This window comes from Anticarsia gemmatalis, chromosome 11 (assembly GCF_050436995.1).
Source record: "Anticarsia gemmatalis isolate Benzon Research Colony breed Stoneville strain chromosome 11, ilAntGemm2 primary, whole genome shotgun sequence".
NCBI classification, from domain to species: Eukaryota; Metazoa; Arthropoda; class Insecta; order Lepidoptera; family Erebidae; genus Anticarsia; species Anticarsia gemmatalis.
This window is the reverse complement of record NC_134755.1, coordinates 2,901,430-2,922,884: the sequence shown is the minus strand read 5'-3', so window position 1 is coordinate 2,922,884 and position 21,455 is coordinate 2,901,430. Positions and strand designations below refer to the sequence as shown.

At 34.0% G+C, this 21,455-nt stretch overlaps 1 protein-coding gene across 1 annotated transcript in view; it reads left to right on the top strand.

The window, feature by feature from the left end:
* The first annotated feature begins 3,153 nt into the window (after window positions 1-3,153).
* The window catches only part of twin (CCR4-NOT transcription complex subunit 6-like twin), a 133,853-nt gene continuing 115,551 nt past the window's right edge, over window positions 3,154-21,455 (top strand). Inside the window, exons 1-4 of the mRNA XM_076120333.1 lie at window positions 3,154-3,281; window positions 5,898-6,013; window positions 6,520-6,713; window positions 12,186-12,361. Of these exons, the coding sequence (XP_075976448.1) occupies window positions 5,906-6,013; window positions 6,520-6,713; window positions 12,186-12,361 (478 nt within the window). The 5' untranslated portion in view covers window positions 3,154-3,281; window positions 5,898-5,905. The remainder of the gene's footprint in view (window positions 3,282-5,897; window positions 6,014-6,519; window positions 6,714-12,185; window positions 12,362-21,455) is intronic.

Here is a 21,455-nt window from a genome sequence, read left to right as displayed (position 1 = left end):
AATCCGACTTGATAAATAATAAAGTAACGGAACATCATCTTGTGACATAAAGCCAAGAACAGGCTAATACAAGCTGTTGTCATCTGTTTGTTTAAGCGAGATACACACTCAATATAAAAAATGATTTATTTTATTTATGCATCTCCTATTTCTTGTAGTAGTAAATTATAAGATTATCTAAACCAAATCGCATTGAATATGTATTATAAAATAAGTAAGTTCAATGAATATTAAAAATGCATAATTCTTCTTGTCTATGGTCAAACATTGGAGATTGTGCGATGTTGGTCGATGTTGATCCATCGAAACTCGCATTTTTACGTTGTAATGATCGCTATATTTTTTATTTAAAAAATCCTCTTGACTCATTGATCCAAGTAATATTACCTGAAACATAGGCTGATATAAACTTGCAGCTGCAACCTTTTTATTAACAGATTTCTTTGCAAAATTTTTGATAAAACAGTCAGCAAATCAAGGTAATAATCGGTAAAATATAATAATCACTATGATTGCGTTTCCGCATATAGTTTATTCCATTACTTAATAATTCGAGTACCTGAGGCTGCTTTTAATTGGCAATATACTTTATTCAGCACAATATTACCAATTTTGTCATTTATAAATCGATACAAATTTTAATGCGTTTATTTTGAATCTTGTAAATGTTTAAGTGAAAATGGGCGTCGGTGAACGCGCGACTTTTGATTGTCATTGAACTAGGTAATATCGCTTAAATATGCCTAGGTACCGTATAATTAAGTAGGTAGAAATAAATTAGATCCTAAGCGGTATGCAGTACCTCAGTTCTTCCCGCTTATCTACCAAACAGAGATTCGTGTTATTTTTATTGAGTGATACTACCAAACAGGCTTTTAATTAGCAATACCGAAGAGTACGTACGAGAAGAGTACCAGCATTACACAGAATCAGCTTAGCAAGCAGCCTAGCTTAGGCTAGGGCCAGATGGAGTAAGACCAACATAGATGCTCTGCAATAGCTTAGTCTGCAGTGCATAAGTAGTATCTATGCAGATTGATCTTTCGAAGCTGTTCGTTTCTGCGGTTAAAACTTAAATGCCAGATGACATGCTAAATAGGCTAGGCCTACGGCAGTTACCACGGTTGACGAACGATCAGTGAAAATAAGAATAAAAATTATGTACTTACAAAGAAAATAGCCTGATAAGGTGTAAAGTAGGCTATACTTCCTTTAGTGCACAACCATAACATGGTATAAAATGCATGTCTGCAGTTGCTTGTATACGGATGGAGCAGCTCCTGGCATGATAACGATGTTATATCGTCTCTACTGTCCACCATGAACTTACTTAATTCAACCATGATCACAAAAATTAAACGTACACTCAAAATATATCTAAGAGGCTCGTTAGGTTCTAATATGCCACTTCAAATCAACCGACATAACAAATGAACATTGCCGCTTCGTTATTCTCTGTCAAACGAGCAAAGTTCAAAACGTATTTTAAATTAAAATGTGGTAATATATTAAACAATGAGTGGCATAAAGAGGAAAGATAATTATCATACAGAAAGTTTATTGTTTATCACACATATTTACCCCAGGTGTAAATCATTAGGAATTTTGCGAAAATAGATTCTTATTGCTGAAATCCAAATGGTTGCGCAAGCAATAATTGTGCCAGATAATTTTAATACCACTTACTTCAATAATTTGATTGGGAGCAAACCAGAATTTCTTTTTTTTACTCCGTTTATGAAGCAAAAGAGTACAAACCTCGAACATTTACTCTAACTGCATTAGAAATACGAGGATAACTGCATAGGATTATGCAGCGCATAAAATTTGCAGGTTATCAAGACAAAATATCGAAGTAAGGGTTATTTAAGCAGATTTTTCCGATTTATGAATTTTACGTATGCTACAAAGGAACCTAAAATTCTTAATACGAACGGAAATTGTCTCTTTTCTAAATATTTACTGTTCTGTGGTTACTTCCATACGATTAGTGTTAACGATTGTACCTTTTGTTTAAGAAACATTAAGCATTAATGTAATTAAGTAGGTAAATGAGGTAAACGGTGATTAGTAATCCTTAAAAAACAATGGAATAAAAATAATTAAGCACTATGGTTATGTATAGTTTTGTAGTCAATAAACACAGGGCACAATAGAAGGTTGAAATTGCCCTTAAGTTCAATATTATTAATTTCGTAAGAAAAGTTTGTTTGTCTTTTGTGTGAAGGCGTTTTTTAAGAAAACTTTTTTATTATCTTTATACTATAAGGTATTACCGTCGTATACTTAATTCTCTTCTACTGTTTTATATGAGGGTTACCTATACGTATATAAACCAATGACGATAGAACTAAATTTGCTTAGTCAATTTCTGCAGGAGTTGTCTCTACAGCACAAAAACACAATGGAATAATTATTTGATCCATTTATAGAGTAACATTTTGGGGACCGAATAAAATAAACTTATTCTAGTTTCATTAAGTCTAAAAATCCTTTATTATAAAGACGTTCACTGAATAGTAGGTACTGGCTAAGGCGGCTAGTTAGGGTATGTGTCATTCAAAATGTCGTTAACAATGCTAAAGAATTCAGATTTTTACACAGTATTTCAATTACTGTGATGTTGTTATTGAAATATTTGTAAGTTAGAAGGAGCTGAAAATTGTTAAAGCGATAATATTCGAAACATAATCTTTCGAATTACAATCATGTTTGTAAATACTGTACCTATGTTTCATTTATATTGTCACATGCAATTTTATATAATCAAGGGTAAATAAAATAGTTAATACCTACAAGCGCAAACTGTTATAACCGATATAATATAATATGATTGGTTAGCACTATTTTTTTGTGCTGCATTATAGTTGAAATTGAAATTACAAAAAAGTAATACCTACCCGCTTTGTGCTCTATTATTTATTTTACTTTTGCGTATTTAATTTTAGACTAGCTCATAGTTTTAAATATTTGACAATAATATTTAACCGTGTTTATATTATTACATTATGAAATAAAATTGTCCTCAAAAGTTTACTGATTTAATATTCTACACTTTAATTAAATTTGGCGCCATCGGGCAATATTTGTCTCTTGTCTATGGTCGCCACAACACAAAGTAAAGTTCCAGAATTTGCCGCTTATGTCCATTGTCGCTGCAGTCGGTAAATGGACGTTTGATGTGGTTGTTTGTCAAGAGTGTCCTATTGTCTGTTTACAGTGATTTATTTTCCATTACTATAATCCTAATTGAAGTATAAGGTTTTAAGGAGTAGATGAAGGTGTGTATAAGATGGTTGCACAGTTATTTCATTGAATTCTTTGCTCTGAGTGTGTGTATTGAATTGGCGCTTGAGGAGTCAACTGTGGAGCGAGTCGATTCATCTCTTTCATGTCAGCTGTATACAAAGATGCTACGCATTTACCCAGTAATCGTAGAAATAATGAATTAAATCAGCAATTTTTCGAGGGAATGGGTAATGATTCGTAGTTAGAAGGTTAATGAAAATGTAATTTATCCATATTCTCTAGGTTTATCCACCGTACTACGGAGGTTATGGACTTGTGTTGTCCTTATTTTTCAAATGAAGATAATTTATCGGAAAATGTCCTTTTATCACACCTAATGACCCCTCGCGGTGTTATTAAGGTACATTTATATCGCTATTTACCCCTTTAGTGTATAGATTCGAGTCCATATGTATGAAAACAATCATATCAGTGTTTACGTAGATAAGTATGAAATATGGGTTGTTGTAACAGAAGTATTGGTCAACGTTTCACAAAAACCATTGCAGTTACACTTTTCTCACATTGTTTGGTAATATTTGCTGTAATTCAGTTACTGAGGATAGCAAAATTTTGGCATTGTAATACAATTATCATTGTTGTCTAAACCACAGTTGTATTAACTATAAAATGTGTCATATAAATAGGTCAGTATTGTAAACTTGTATTATTGAACATAGAGTTCTGTTGTAAACATAGTCACTGTAATGTACAGATAGTTGTCAATGTATCATGCAGTAGTTACATCTTGGTGGAAATAAGTCTGACTCTGTTTTATTATTGATATTTTCTGTGAAATTTGTAACTAAGAGTATGTGTCCTTACTATATATTACAAGATTTATCAGTATACTATTACAATTGCTGCTATAATACTTAAGTTGTCTTTATTATATGAAAAGCAACACCCAGTAATGAACAAATTGAGATTTTGAAGAGTTTTTCCTTTTTATATGTTCATATTAAATGTGTATGCAACATTTAAAGATGAAACAAATTCAATACAAGTAGTTAGCTCCCATTTGTGTTATAAATTAATTATTATATCGCACCCCCGGTGCAATACTGTCACTTATGCAAAAATGTAGTTTTTCAGGAGAAGCATTTAATACATTGATGAACCTCACACAGCAATGACTTTATTAGATATCTATAGATAAATGAATAGCTCATATTATAATGTCAATTTTTCACTTTACTTTTGCATAAATAATGATAGAGGTGATTTAAAACCATTACTACATATGTAAGTACATAAGTAACTCATCTTTTACAAAAGTGACAGTGTTGCACCAGGGGTGCGATATGTGGGATACATTTTTGTATCACTAGGTGAACAAGTATCCCATACAAAATATTTACTTCTCGAAGTGCCCAATCTTATTCTATGCCATACTAATCAGTTTTGCTCCAAATTTTTGAAATGTAGGTTTATTATTTTTCCCTTACCCATTAGTTCTAATATGTACTTTATATTTCTTCCCTATAATAAATATAATTTGGTTTTCATAACTAAATCATATAAACATTTTACAGAAATGAACTCAACAACAGAACAAATGAGAAATGATGTCCCAACACAGTTGAAAAAGAAAATGTTAGCATTTTATACTATAAAAACCAACATCACTTTGACAAATCACTTTCTATAATTTGCGTAACAGATTGACTAGAGAACTGCCTAGCAATTTCACTCAATTTATTTTTTAAACTGCTAGTCAAACATCAAACATAGATAAAAAGAAAAATGGCCAAACAGCCATTCAAAACTGTAATTTTAAATCTGACTTGAATGGATTAGAAATTGACCTACTTGCATTGTAAACAATCATTGTTGAAGATGTGCTTTTGTTTTTTCTGTTCAGGAATACATTTCAACATTTCTACAATTCTAGGAATTATTTAAGAATTTTATTCGACCAGAAAGTGCAGTAAATATCCCAATAATAATCACACTATTGTTTCACTGTAACTGTAAACTTTCATATTCTCTTCAATTTGCTCTAGTTTTGGCAATGTGAATTTTGCATAACATTGAATTCTTGGTATTCAACAAACATGTAAGAAATTGTTAGTAAAGTGTTGATTCAACACATTACACTAGTTACTTACACTTGATACTGCATAAAGATAATTGAGGAAAATTACAAAGCCACCTCTGTTGTTATAGGTCATTCTTTGTCAGTACTTTTCTATAAATATATGTTTAAATTTAGATGTATGTCATGAGCATTTACATTTTACTCATTACACCCTATATTGGCATTTCCACTTTCTAACCAAATATTTGAATTGCTATAGGTGGTATTAAACCCTTGAACAAATTTTTTGAAATGGGTACTTGTTAAAACAAACTTATTGATAGGATTTCAATAATGTACAATCACACAAAATATATTTTTCATTTAATTTATTGTGATAATTAAATTTTATAATCACTATGCCGTGTAAAATCCTGTAAACTCACATTTGTATCTGATGATGAGCTTAAGACTTAGCAATGAGAACTCACAGAGTAGACATTATAATTTCATTACATATCCCTATATTTTTTTGTATTCTTTATCCATGTATACCAGAATGTTTGCTCTAATTGTATTATAATTTCAGGTGACAGAATGTCTCGCAACAAAGACAAGCATGAGGGCGCAAGCGGGCGCACGTACCACATCATGTCGGAGGCCGAGCGGGCGTCCGGCCGTCGCGGCGGCTGGACCACGCTTGAGGTGACTATACCACCATCAAATTAACATGATCTAACTAATAAGAAAAGACTATTTGTACTAAGTTTTAAGCTCCATTAGAGCTGACTAGAGGTCACATAGGAAGTTAGAGTTTGGTATCTGACTGCGGGCCACAGTACCTAGTAATGTGTCTCTTTCCATATGTAAGTCTTTCCAAAGTTAATGGCACTTTCCTGACCAAGTGTGGCATAAAAATCTAAAATGTTGTACTATAACTGGTACATGTCACCTGTTGCTTTTGCAATTAGATCAGAAACTGTACTTTTATCTGGTCTTCAAAATAGGTATAGAGTTTAGGTACTCATATATCATTGTGGAGAACCAATTCTTACCCATTAGGTATACATTCGATCTTTATAAGCATGCGGAAAGATCAAATTAAGACTTAAAATCTCTCCATTAACTAAACTACCCTGTAAGCTGCAAGTCCATAAGGTCGTAAGTCTCTTCAATAAAGAGTACTTATAAAATCCTTCTAAATATTTCAGGTAACAGGAGGTGTGCGCGCATTAGCGCCTCAACTGTTCCAACTGACGCACCTGACCGCGCTGTACCTCAACGACAACTCGCTACAGCGCATCCCTCCCGACATCAGCCAGCTTGTCAACTTGCACACGCTTGACATATCCAATAACAAGCTGAGGTCGCTGCCCGCTGAACTCGGGGACCTTATACAACTAAGGTGAATATTGCACGCTTATTTATGAAGACTAATTAGAATATTTTACTATAACATACTAGATTTTACACATTTCGGGCCAATAAACTTTACGTTAGCGATGTTTCGCCATGGTAACATCAATCAAACTCTAATAGACCACCAATACGAAAGACCAACTATTTAAACCCAAAAGGTAGTCTATCTTTCTCTGAGAATATACCTAAATTGTCAGTTGGGTCAAATTTCATCCTAACGAGTTCAGCAGTTTAGGTGTGAAAGTGTGACAGACTGAATTAAAAACGAGGAGTTTTTTATTGTATACTAGGTACTGGTACTATATCTTATTTCCAGATAACATAATTACTACACTATAAATATTGGTATTTATCAGATTTAATTTTGTGTCACGAATTATTTGGGAATTGCACAATTTGCGAGACAAATACTTTTGGCAGATAATTCAGTATTCATTAGTCATAAAATGAGTGAATCATGAATTGATTAAAGAATAAAATAATTATTGGTTTTGGCTTTATGCATATTAATTTATTTATTCAGATGTTTTTTGACCTCTAGTAGAACATTATACTATGTATTTACTGTAAAAATATATTTAAAACCTATGTTGGCAGAGGTCAATGGTATTTAAATGATAATGAGTAGAGATCGTGTGAACCTATTTATAATGTACCACATTACTATTACGTAGTGTTAATGTCACCTACAAATATCTAAATCTATACCCGTGCCATTACAAACGTGCGAACTACGTCATCGTCGAACGAACCGTAGGAAATGACAATGTGTGAGAGTGTAGTTCGCACGCTTGTAAAGGCCCGACAGAGATCTAGATATTTGTAGGTGTCATAAACACTACAGTAATAGTTTAACGGCCGAACACAGTCACAGAATTAAATTTTATGTGATACTCAAAAGTATTTCTGTCTCTACGATTTACGTCAAACTGATAAAGAGAGCATGATTCCTAAAGTTTTGGGCGTTTCTACGTTCGTCCGTAAGACACCTAGATAGCCCAGATAGATAGAAATCCAGTTGCGTGGATCGATCTGTAAATGATTGGTAAGTTAAGCTACTTACGGCGCGTACATTCAAAAGTTTGGTCATCGTAAAGTGGTATTTCAGATGAGCGTCTCCTTATGAGGACAGGTTAAAAGTCGTAACGACTTGTGGCAAAATATGACAGATAACAGTTGAATAAGCGTATCTAAGGTTTTAAGGCTGTTTTGACACTAGTCTAGCCATAAACCATAGTAAAAAGACGATATTAGTAATGATCTCATTAATTAACGGTAAGTCTTCAGTCTCCTTTACAAGATAGCAATACGTGTGCAGTGTGCACTGGTTCTCAAAATATATTGAGAAAATCATCAAATAATCTTTGAACAAAATATCTCTTGCTATTGGGTATGTTCCAAAATAATTGTTATTAAAACAGTATCATTGTTATACTATTTTCACGATAATCGTCATTTTTAATTAAATAATAGTGTTCTATATAACTTTGTTATTGCTATATTCCTATACTACAGTTATATAAATAGGTATCGCTTGTAAACAAGTGTTATCTGTATATAAACGTTTAATCGTCGCGAGGATGTAATTAGACATTATTTTGTTTGGGTGCGTTAATAAATGGCTTATCTCACACGGAAATAAAGTTAATACGGCTTGAGTATGTTTGGAGTTTTTTTTTCACGTATTTTGAAGGTTTATTTATAGAGTAGGTAAGTAGGTGTATTTACTGCCTCTGTGGCGCAGACGATAGTGTATCTGACTGCAAATCATAAGGTCTCGGGTTCGATACCCGGGCCGGACAAACTGCTATTGGTCTTTTCTAATTAATTTTAGTATTTTGCTCAATAGTAGACAAGAGTTTGTTAACGTGCCCAGTTAGTGCCAATAGGCTCGTCCTACCATCCTCACTTCTGCCTTAGGTATAGTAATATTATGTATGTTTCTATACTTACGGCAGTTTTCAGCGCCCTATCTATCCACTGCTTATTAACTAAAGACAATCATTATCTATCGATTTATCGTTACATCGCTTCCTCTAACAGAATCTTGGATAGCAATTGCTACCGAAATCAGTTAATAATAGATAATTTTAACATAATAATCTAAGATAGTAATCTATCTGTAAGCTTTGACAGTATATTGAAATAGTCCGATTACTATTGAGTTATTTCTTTTGTTAAGAAATTAGTGTAAATTTCCCTCATATAAAAGCCTTAGCTTAATTCGCATGAACATTGTACAGGGCACGGTACTTTTTGTAACAAACACTGCTTTGTTAACCACATTTGATACGTGCTTTATCGTTCAATTATTTCTAGGAAAGGTCGTGAGAAGATATTAATGTGCATACAATTCTAATTAAAGCGTAATATTGTAGTTTTGAACAATGATTAAGAGCAATAAGTATAATAAGGTCGCTTTCCAAGTAATCATTGAATGTAACTATATGTGTGTCACGTTCAGCACGTAGCTGCAAAGATTTAAAATATCGCGCGAACGAGGTGCGTGTGCGCATATCATCTTAAAAAATCAATTCGTTCTTTTAAGTATGCCAACAGTTCTCGGCTGCTTTATGTTCGCCAAACAATATTTCTAAAAAAATAGATCTTATAAGTATTGTCCGATCCGAATACGCTATTCGTGTCTCTGTTACGAGAGAAACATCTATGGAGATCCATAGGGCGGATAGATATTTGATTATTTACCCTTATTGATTTTATAAGGAACATGCTTGTCAAGTCACTAATTTGCTTACTTATTCACACGTCTATCACTAATAGAAAAATCCTGTAAACAATCCCACCGAACCCTAGATGTTTTAATCCAGCACTATGATTGTACACATAATGTTATGGGATTAGCAACTCGTTCGTCGTATTTACAGAGCGCTAGTATTGACCCCGTTTGATAACTAAACGTATGTGCTCATTAACTTGCAAACTGTCGACCTTCCATGCTAATTCGGTGCAGAATTAATTGGTTATAGCTGTTAGATGTACCATCATAGTGGTTTAATGTTTATTTATAGGTTTTAGTTAGTTTATATCTATGTTTGATGGCATTGACCCCATGGCTCTGATTTTAAGTTTAACATTGGAAGCTTAAATCGCAGACTCATAGTAAATTGTTTTTATTTTATCTAAAGGTATATCAAATTAGAGTAGATGTTGAATGATTTTGGTTTTATCGAAAAATTACTCAATTAATCTAATCGTCCTACTAATCCAAAATTGTTTTCCAAAATGATATTTACATTGGTAAATATCAACCAAGGCTCATATTGGAGTCTCCAATACTATTAACATCTGCTGTGAAACTAGCTATCAAAGTTCTAGAACGTACGTAATTGTGAAGTATGTTTTTTCAGCCCTTTACATATTTAGCAAGCATTCTATTCATCAAATAGCTTTAGACAGAGATAGATGGAAAGGGGGAAGGGAGGCCTTTGCCCTCCAGTGGGACAATAATATATGGGCTGGTAATAAATAAATAATAATAATAATAATTTCAGTTCACATAAGTCTAAATTGCTTAGAAAACTTCAACTATTGACATCATCAGTCACTTTAAACAGTCCAAACCCAACACGGACAGAATAAGCTTACTTATACCGTATTCTACAATGTAAATTTCTCTCGTGTCACGGCCATCTCGCTCGAGATTGTGTAACCAATCGCATTAATTTGTATTTATTTACTCAGTATCAACGCTTTCGAGTTGGTTCGATGACGTAACTTTTTACAAAAGCTTGGAGTTTTGTAGGGTTTTGTATCATTATGATGTTGTGTAATCATAGAACTTTGTCCTGTGAGAGTTAATGATTGGAATGTTATACCTATAACTGTTTTAATTGCTGATAGATTGCCTACCTTTGGCTTTTCATTCCTGATATAATTTATGTGGTTGAGAGTATTTTTTTATATAAAATACCTTAACAATTTAGTTTCTTGACAATGAAATTTTTTTATAATTTTCGATTTTTCAGCCAGTCATTATGTTTTTGTTTGTATGACAAATATATCAATAGATGGCAAGATTAAGCTTGTAGCTAGAAGGAAGGAAGAAATAGGAATCATTTTCTAGTTTCTCTACTGTTTATTTACTTATAAGCAAGCAATTAAACAACGTTTCTTTTCGTTTCGCAATAGAGGAAGGAAAGGTCATTTTCGCCAAAAGTTTATTTGTACTTTGGCCTGCATGTCTCTAATTGTTGCAAGTGCAACTAACAACCGTAATCAATGATAAAACATGACGAAAATTATGTTTAAAATTTCATAATAAAGGAAAACTTTCTATCCGTTATCAAAATGTAAGAGTTCAAATTGATATCGCCAATGTGACTCTACGTAATAACAATACACTTATTTCTAGAGATTATTTACATTATTTACTTTTATCTTACGATAATAATGTTTGTGTATAAAAACAAGTTACATTTGCATATAGAATATTGTTTTGTATACGTAGTGTATAGTGTAGGTATAGATTCAAGGTCTTTGAACTCTGATGTGTGGCTCGACTCATATTTGTAAACAGTGACCGTTTACAACGCTTATAATACTATTTTATTAGAATTTGATTGCCACATTTGGACCTCGGCACACGGTTTGTTGCCAAATGTAGCGATTCTGAGCTGATAACTATGTTTGGATTGATCAGGGATTTTATTTAAAAAGTCCTTGTTTTTCCTTGTTTGAAAAGAAGCATGTTTATCTGTCATTTCTACTGAAATATAAATCACTGGCTACTCCTAACCATAATAAGTACCACAAACCTCTTAATTAAACAATGTGAAACGAACATTTCCAGTTGACCTTAATCATTCATCAAAAAAAAGAAAAGAGAATTCCCAAGCTTAAAATCCAGTTATTTCAATAAAATATTTATCCTTAAACGTTAACAGTATTATATTTAAAAGATCATATCAAACATAATCTGATGGTAATCCAGCTGATTAGTACAATAACAATGGTGTTACGTTTGTGTGGAGTCAGCGTCCTACTTGCAGTACCTACGGCATTGCTGCTCCAATTGAAAGAACAATCGACTCGTGGATCAGTTGCCGTTGCTCTCTGACCTCGCACATCTAATCACTATTGTTATTAACTCTTTGTTATATCACTTTTCATAATATTTTAGGTTTATATGCTTTAGGAATTGCAGTTTTTCTTTTGCAGTAAAAAAAACTTTCGTATGACTCAAAAATTGCTGAAATCATTTGGAAGAAATTTTGCTTACATATAGCAGTTTGAACCAACCAGGCTAAATATAACATTAGATAAATTACTTTTAACCCTATTTAATCGCTTTCTTAAAATTAGAGAAAGAGTCTTCATTCCGAAAAGACAGAAAAATGAGAGGAGTCTTTGAAAATAATTATAATTATCTAGAAACATTTTTGATCCTACGATTACGGCCTACAATTCTTCTTGTCTAAAACATACATTTTGTTTGCAGAGAACTACATTTACACAACAATTACTTGCGAGTTCTGCCTTACGAGTTGGGCAAGCTGTTTCACTTACAACTGCTGGGGCTGCAAGGAAACCCGCTGTCTAAGGAGATGCTCTCAATATACAACGACAGCAACGGCACTGCGAAGCTGTTGACGTATATGCTCGACAATTTGCAAGGTAAGTCACTGTTCAATGATTTTAATTCAGGAGAAATTATACGCGCAGGTATTACACATTTTTTAACAAGAGTAGTTTTTGACATAGCACGATTGAATAATGTAAACGTTAAAAACATTTTTTCCTGCAAAGTGGTAATGAAACACATTCGTATTAAACGCAGCACAGAAATCGGTACTGATTTGGCTTAGCCAAAAGACATTGTTTTGGAATGAATAATGTTTATGATTTCACAGGAAAATATTACACGATAGTGACAAACAAAAATCATAATAATATTATGTTTATGTCGATTATAGTCATTATCTACGATAAGATAATATTGTTCAAATAAAATATTTTTTCCGCCCGATACAACCAGCGCCATCTACACGCGTAGAACAAAACTATGCAAGTAACATTCTGATAACGCCCACTAGATGTCACTAGTCGTACCGCTCGAAGCTATTAACCTTAGACCGCTCTAATTACCCAGTAAATTAAAAACTTGATTTTATCCTCCCGAGACTAAGTCGCAATAAATATTAACTGGGTTAGGTTAATTTCAGTGGAAAGGTCGCCGTGACATCGCGCTTTTTATTTACTTACTCTTTGTTATTTCGAACAATGAATCTTTTTATAAAACAGTCACGCGGAAGGAATAATTGAAATTTTATAGCACTTTCTATTTTTTCCACTCCAGATTTATAAAGGTATTGTTGCATTGCTACATGTAAGGAACAATCATTTTGTTAGAAAAGTTTCTCTTTGAACATTTTGGACATCTGAAGAAAGTTTGATGTTAATGCGGTTACGCAATGTTTTCTAATAATGACTTGTTAATTTATTCATAGAGTCAAAACCGGCTGACTGTCTACATCGCTCTAATTTGTAATTATGTTTTAGGCGCCTTACGAATTTGTTCCTACATTAAAATTCATCATTAGTTGATATACAAAAAGTTTTTGGAAACGGGTGATTCATTTTCCAAGTATGAATAGTAGTTCAAAGGATAATAAAATGTGTTGAGCTTTTTATCCATGTAGGTACGTTGTTATGATTTATGGCACCAATAAAATAAAGTAGTAGGTAATTGTTTGGTCAGTCGTAAATATGATTGCTGAATTAAGCTTTTTATGTTTTAAGACTAAACCATGTTTTGATATAACACTGGTTATTCTGTTATTTTTTTTTTTTTTTTATTAGCCCCTTATGTGTCCCACTGCTGGGCAAAGGCCTCCCCTCTTTCCTTCCAAATCCGTCTGTCCTGTGCCAAGCTCCGCCACGATGGACCCGCAAATGCCGTTAAATCATCATGCCACCTTCGTCGTGGTCGGCCTCGACAGCGATGTCCATCGTGTGGTGTCCACTCTGTCACCAGCCTCGCCCATCTCTCCGGATGCATGCGCGAAACATGGCCAGCCCACTCCCACTTCAATTTAGCGGTTTTTCGTCCTACATCCGTCACTTGAGTAATAGAGCGCAAGGTGGTGTTACTAACGCGATCGTTACGCCGAATATGAAGCATGCTACGTTCCATTGCACGCTGACAGATCTTGATGCTGGACTTCTGCTGTTATAGAATGATATTAAATTTATTTGCACTAACGACACTATATCACTATGATTACAGTGGGGTTGTCGGTTCGATTGTGATTCCTCCAATTTCTCAGATATAAAATTAGATTAAATATGTTTTATTATAATGTTTATTTAAATGCTTTATCTTCGCGATATCTCTTTCACTACTTTTCTTGTGTGATAAATTGCACTTTCTGACCCATTTTCCCCTTATTTAGCTAAAAAGAAACGGACAAATATGCTACACTCTATTTAGGCAAGTTATACCGCGCTATTCCCTATTCAATATATTAAAATACTAGAATTCATATAAGAAAAAAATGTAGAACATCTTAAAAATTGTTTTCATTTGTAAGAACATAACACATCCATTATGCGTAGCTAATGTACCTATTAATTATTGACACAAGATTTTAACACTATGATCTATGCTCTAGAATAAATTAGAAAATACGTTCTAGTTTTCTACTAGGTTAGAAACAAAATGTATAAAATATATCATGTTTTTGTTCTGTGAGGACTAGGAGATACCGGTACTTGATAGTTATAGGTTACCTCTCATTATGAATGCACGAGATTCTTTAAATATTATCGTGCTTTTCACATATTTAAGCAAAATTTCAATATAAATAAAAGACAAGGAATATATTAGACAATAATTTTATTTATTTTTCAAATAATTTAGAAGTGACTTCGTTTTAAAACGTTAAAGTTATCAATGTGGGCTATTTAATCCTTACCTACCTTGTATTTAAAAATGTGTGCTGACTGCTGTGACGTTATGTGACTGTTCAACAAAATCAACTTACTACAGTTTTATACATTTTAATAATTTACCAGACGGACAAAAAATAATTATCCACATCTATATTGGAGACGTCGTCATTTCAGATCAGTAATTTCCGCGTCGCCTAGTCTGTTTCGTTATGGCAATATTTGGTATTTATAAAAAAAGATATCACAGACTTTAATTTGACTATAGTTTTTATTTGTTTTAAATAAAAAATAAATATCAGGTTTGCATTTAATTATTTTATGAAGTCTTTGTGTGTTAAATTGAGTCATGGTTTGCAATATTTTTTCAGCTTGATTCACCGTGCGTTAGATCCGTTTGGTTTCCTTATTACTAATTGATCTATTAACTTCTTCAACCTGTAGATTTTGATATTTACGAAATATCAAATATTTCATAATTGCTTAGTTTGTTATAGTTACAGATGACATAACGTATGATCTCATATTCAGATTTCGAAATAAGTCTCAATTCTATTGAATTCCTTACTGTCCCACTGCTAAGCAGATCTTTCAAGGAAATGGAAAGATTGAGTTCTATTCCCTTAAACCCAATGAGGATATTTAATCCAATACAGCCCCTATGCAGGGGCCGGGTATCCCGGGCCTTTTCGTTTGTAAGACTTTACAGAAATAAAAATCCAACATCGTGCCTATTTGTCCGAACGTGTTAATCTACTTCAGTGCAAATGACCTCTGAGTATTTTCCACGTGTCATTATCAAGTTTAAATAGTGATAAACATTGCAAGTTATGATCGAACTTCGATACATTCAACTTAAGTGTTAATCGGTGATAATTGTAGTGGCAACAAACCTGTCTGAGACGTAGCACCGCATCTAAAATGTAACTAGGAATCATGATCTCTCATGAACTTTGATGTTCTCTTTCTTCCACTGGCGACTATTTATACGGTAATTATCTCTTCAAATTTAATAATTATTTCTGTTTACTCTTTGGTCTCTGCCTATACCTATGGGAAGAAGGCAAATGTATATCTTGTTAAATCTGCATCTTCCACGTTTCAAATGTATTTTTATAATACAGCTGCAGCTCGATTTGTTGATCTCCATGTTCTATCAACCAAGCTAACTTTTACATTACTAGGAATATAAAACCACTATCTAGGCAAGCTTTTGAGTAAACACAGTTGACGACAACTTTTCTATTATGTTCAGCTTCACACGCAATATAATAAATAAGTCTGTCGCCATGCAAACAGGTAAATTTATGACTTATAGAACTGTATTCATACGCACCCGCTCACCTTTAACCTCCAACCTACATTTCTATCCTTTTAGAAATTCACGCTTACAAATATAACAAAAAATGCTAAAGAAGTCTTTCATAAAGAAACGTTTAAAACGAAATTCATACATACAGTATTCAAATGAAACACGCAGTATTCATAGAAAGTGTAATATCTAGATTACACATTTCTATAAGAAATAATGGAGTCGTGATTTCATCTGTCTTTACGACAGTTAATAGAGGAGATGCGATTGTTTGTGTGCGGTACAATGGAGTTAGAAAGTGTGAGAATGTACGTACTGTGATGATATTAATTGTTTTACTGGTCTCGACACTTAGTACTATCGGGGTGAAGCGGCCGTATTACTATATGTCCGCGTACTAGAAAGATGCACTAAAAAGATGTGTTTATGTTGTACGCAAGTCGTATGCCGTAGCATAGTTGATATGAGATAGCTTTTGTGCCATACTGACATCAATTTCCAGTAATTATATTGTATCTACATTGTCTGATTTGTTACGACCCTCTTTGTCTTTGCTTCAGCTATTACAATACTTTTCTAATTGCTTGTGAAAGATTTTACAGTTGAATAGTTATAATTTACTCTTAAAATTTATTCAGTGTAGTCTATAAAGCAACTTACGGTGAAGTCTAAATCAACATTTCTTTTACTATCTCCATTGTAATTACAGAAAATAAATTAAAACTTTCCTTAACTCGAAAAATACATTTATATAGGTCACTGTGACTTAGGCATTTTCTTGACCTTTTTTCTTTGAATTTATTACACTGAGATAAAGGATTACTTCGTTGCCAGTCGAGTATTATTCTAGTCTAATCAAACCTATTCAAATTTGCATTCTGAAGGGTCGTTTAATTCTGAAGCATCGTTGATTAACATCAGCAGTCCTGCGCTGAAGGCATATTACTTAAACTGTGAGATCACTTACTTACTTGCATGACATCAGCAATTTTTATATTTTAACGCCAATTTAACCAAAAAGCCTACATTTAGCACATTTTCTACTAGCGCTCAGTAATAGTACGCTCGGATCAGAATAGAACGATGTTTATGAAAGTGGGCGTCTATTGGACAAATCGGTGGAGCGGCTGATTGCTTTGTCACGAATTTATTTCGTCTGTCCAGGTCATATTGAAACGACATTGAAAGTGTCGATTTTCGTAAAGAGAAATTGCTTCATTCTCAGCAATCTTCACGTTTTTACTTTTTTGTAGCCTTTTACATATTCCAAACGTTTCTCTCAGCCCATAAAATATTATTTTACGAAGCAGAAATAAATTCGTAATCGCGAAACACTTATGTAATTTCTTTGATCTTCGCAGCTTTCTGATTAGAAAAGATTTTAACTCACGCTAGAAACCTGTTCACGACTGGTTGTTAAGAAATTATTTCATTAACATTATATATGTAAAAAAAATCTGATTGCAGATAATAGTTTACGTGATCGAAATAACAAAACAAACTCGACTTCTCTGTTACGTAACGATTTTTTATTTCATCGCGATCACGCATACGTGAGTGAGGTGAAATTCGCCTTTCGCGGGCTTCGAATTAGAGAGCCGAATATTGTGTCAGTTCTGACGGCGGTGACCATGAATACCTAAACAAATTAGATAGCGCAATGAAAACATACTGTTTAGTGTTTTTTTTTTATTAAATCGCTTTATGTTTTGATGTTTGCGAATAGTTAATTTACAATCACTGCTCATTTGTCGCGTGTTGTTATGTGGTGTTTAGTTTTTGCAAACTACGGGCGATATGGATTTACGAATAATTCGATTTACTTTCCTTGTTGCTATCTCATGATGCGGTTGCAAAAATTGCCAAAATACGATAGTGCCAAAAATATTTTATCCTGTTGTTATGGAGGTAACACATGTGCCCATGGCTCTAGTTTGATCAAATCAATTTGGATTTTGAACTGGTCATCGATGGTCACGAGTAGAATGACAATGGGTCGAGTGTAGCCGGCACACGTCGGCGTCGGCCGGCGCCATGCCACTCGTCCGACCGGTGAAAGTGTTTCGCGAAAGTGAAGCCGGAACCAAAGGCGGTGACGTCACAGCGATTTGCGCAAGAGCACCCGCCTATGTTGAGAGGTTGCGAAACGTTACCTCTTCTGTATTGTTGAGGATACGTTCGGTGATGCTGTTTTTGTGTTGTTACTTTGTTAAGTAAATTACGTCGTTTGTGTAATACTATTTATTCTATTCTTGCCTTTAGAGCTCTAGTAATGAGTCTTAAATAACTTTTATGGCCACTTGTGATTTGTTGGACTATGTAAATGACTGTCTTTTGTTCGAGCATTGATTCGTTGTGCAGTTTTATGTATTCAGCTAGGAATTTTATGAGTCGTCGAATGATACTAAAGTCTTGAATACTGAATGGTATTGCTGACTGCTTCTATTTATTAAACAGAAACATTAATAAGCAGTGAGTTCTCATCTCAACAATACGAGTATAAAAATGAAAATAAACTTTCCTTTTTTGTCTAAATGTCTTGGTTCAGTTGTACATTTATTTGTCTTTCTGAATGCTTAGACTCAAGTAGTTATTGTATCTAAGTCTCGTGGGAGTTAGGTTTACAATACGACATTGAATAGAGAGATATGTATTTTCATGACATTTCATTTTGTTGTTGACGTATGTGGGTTTATGTTTGTTTGTGAATAAGGTCGCACTTGTGTCGAGTGAGTGGTTACCCTACAGCGCCTATATTTAACCTGCGACCCGCATCCGCTAGCCTGGCAACAAGAGCCAGTGTTTAGATAAAATGTACACGGTATCAGTCACGCGGAGTATTGATTTTGATGTTAATGACGATTTAGGAGTACTATCTAATCGCTCTTTTACATTATTAATAGATAGTTAATTTTTTCCACAAATGTGTCATTACATTGTTTGTCCATTTTCTTTGCTTGACTTGTTACCTAGATAGTTCGGTTTTCAATAGTACGAGTACTAAATAGAGAAAACAAAGTCATCTACAATTTGGAATCTATTCTATTTTATCTTTGTTCAAAACAATTTAAATTATACACAAAAATTTGAATGTTAAAAATTGCACCTATTTTGCATACGAAGCATTGTATGCAGAAACAATTATTCACTCCTCTTCCCGTACGAAATTCACGCTCGCGGTGTGCAAAGGAAGTATTTTTTTTTACGCTTTAATTAATATCCTCTTTTCATAGTATATCCTCATCTTTAATTTATCAAATCTATATGTCCATCACGAGTCACGACCACTGCTCGTTAGCCTCACACTTATGAACGTAGAGCATCGCTACAACGACTTTTGGCGGAACTTTATTACTTTTTGACGATCGGCTGTAATCAGACATCCACATTAGTACGCCCAGCACGTACCTCAGGCCGACACCAGCCAGTTATATAAATTCGTTTTAATTAAAACTTCGGCAAAACTTGAACCACATTTGGAGATTAATATAGCAACGTATTGCGGAGTTTTATATCTTTTTTTATATGATATTGTTCTGTGAGAAAGAAACTTTTCTAAATAGCCGCACATTGTGTTTGTCTGTGTCTAGGCAAGTTGGTTGTATCGATATGTACTTAATACCCTTTCTCTCGACGTGAGGGGTCTGGCCGAGGGGACTTACTAGTGTTGCGTTTAGGGTTCTCCATACAACAGTGGTTGTGGGTTTTGAAATGGGTTTTGCATAACCCTAGTTTGCTATTAAGGTTGTCCAACAATAGTTTGCGTATACGCTTTTGTCAAAATATAAAGATATTGGTTGGCGTTATCACGATTCATATGGTTATAAAACATGCAAATCTTTCCCTTATGTATCACAAGAAACTGGACTATAGTAAAAGTTCCTTGTATCGATAAACAATTAATTGTTCTCTTTACCCTCGCCACAAGGGGAAGGGGCGACAAAGCCTCGTCTAGCTACATACATAGCTGCATAACGGTAGTCTGTCGCCTACTCGAACAGCATGATGTCATTCAGGAAAAACCGTATATGGAACGATGTTTCCCTTTATTTGACCTTCAAATATTGGTCAGACTATATTTATTCAATATTATTTTACCATCTTTTTCTCTGAACTCCCTTTCTTCTTGAAGGTGGTTTTTGTCGCCAAATATTGAATTATTTTGTTACTTGTGTAATCATATAAGGTTACAATATTCTCGGGTTGACTGATCATTATTGATGTTTCGGTTTTAAAAAAAGTTTTTGCCATCGTAAAAAAAGTATCTAAGATTACTTCCCTGCGTTTTGAAAATAAAATAACTAACTATATGATTGACTAGTGTGTTTGCCGTTTGCTGTAATGCTCATCTGTGGTCTGCAAGACCCAACCGTACAAAAACAAAATTTATTACTTTTATTACTTGATAATAAAATAAACTTCAGTTTCCTTCCTACTCTCCGAAAACTTAATATTTCATTAAAAACAAACGAGATAGGTACTAAGGATTTTACGAGTCAGCCATCCCATCGAGGTCAAATACGTAATTGAATATGAAAGGAGTCAGGTGCTCAGTTTAAGGATGGATTAAAATGTATAATAGACTACGCCCTTTCCCTTTATGAAATATATTTGAGAGAAAAATGGATAACTTTTTGAATTAAAACGAGGGTCTGAATTTTAATGTGTCTGGTTTTTAACTTTAACGAAAAGCCTGTTAAAATGGATATTAGAGATAATAAATTTCGATATTAGGCTGTATAAGGGGCGCGACTAAGACAAATTGTAAATTATAATCTGAGCCGTTATTTATACGATGATTCGTAAGGATTTTCTGAGCGAATTGACAAGGCACATGATGAATGTATCTTCGTTGAAATGAAGATGTGGAAGCTTTTGCTAACAACAATTTACAGTATTCTGTGCAGGAAAATAAACCAGGAAAATAACACCATTTCATTGTACATTACCGTGGTAAATACAAAGAAAAAAATACAATTAACAATTCATTGACCCACACGTGTCGTAAATGTTAAAAAAGAAGTTTGCAAACAGGAAAGCAATAAATAAACGCCCCGTACAATCAAATAAAGTTAACCACTTTAAAATTGAAACCGATAGAGCGCGTCGATGTGGCGCCGGACAGTTATTAGGGGATGGCTCGTTAAATAGGCGGCTGAGTGTAAGCTAAGCGCACAACACTAGGGTGTGAGCAAAGGGCGGACGTTGGGCGCAATGCAAGGGCACTGAGGCGCCCTTGTCCCGCCGGGCGCAGTCTAGAGGTCGCGGATGTACCCTTACTTCGTCCCTAACACTAACTTTCCTACCACGAACTATGATAACTTCGTTATTTCTACAAATCTATAAGTCTCTCCTGATTAAATCTCACAGGCTCACATTGTAGGGCGGGTAACTCGTAAGTTTACAAAGGGCGGACGCTCGGTGAAGTGCAAGGGCGACGCTGCTGTCCTCGGTCGAGTCTGAAGGTCGGCATGTACCTATGTCGTCCCTTCTACGTTACATTTGGTT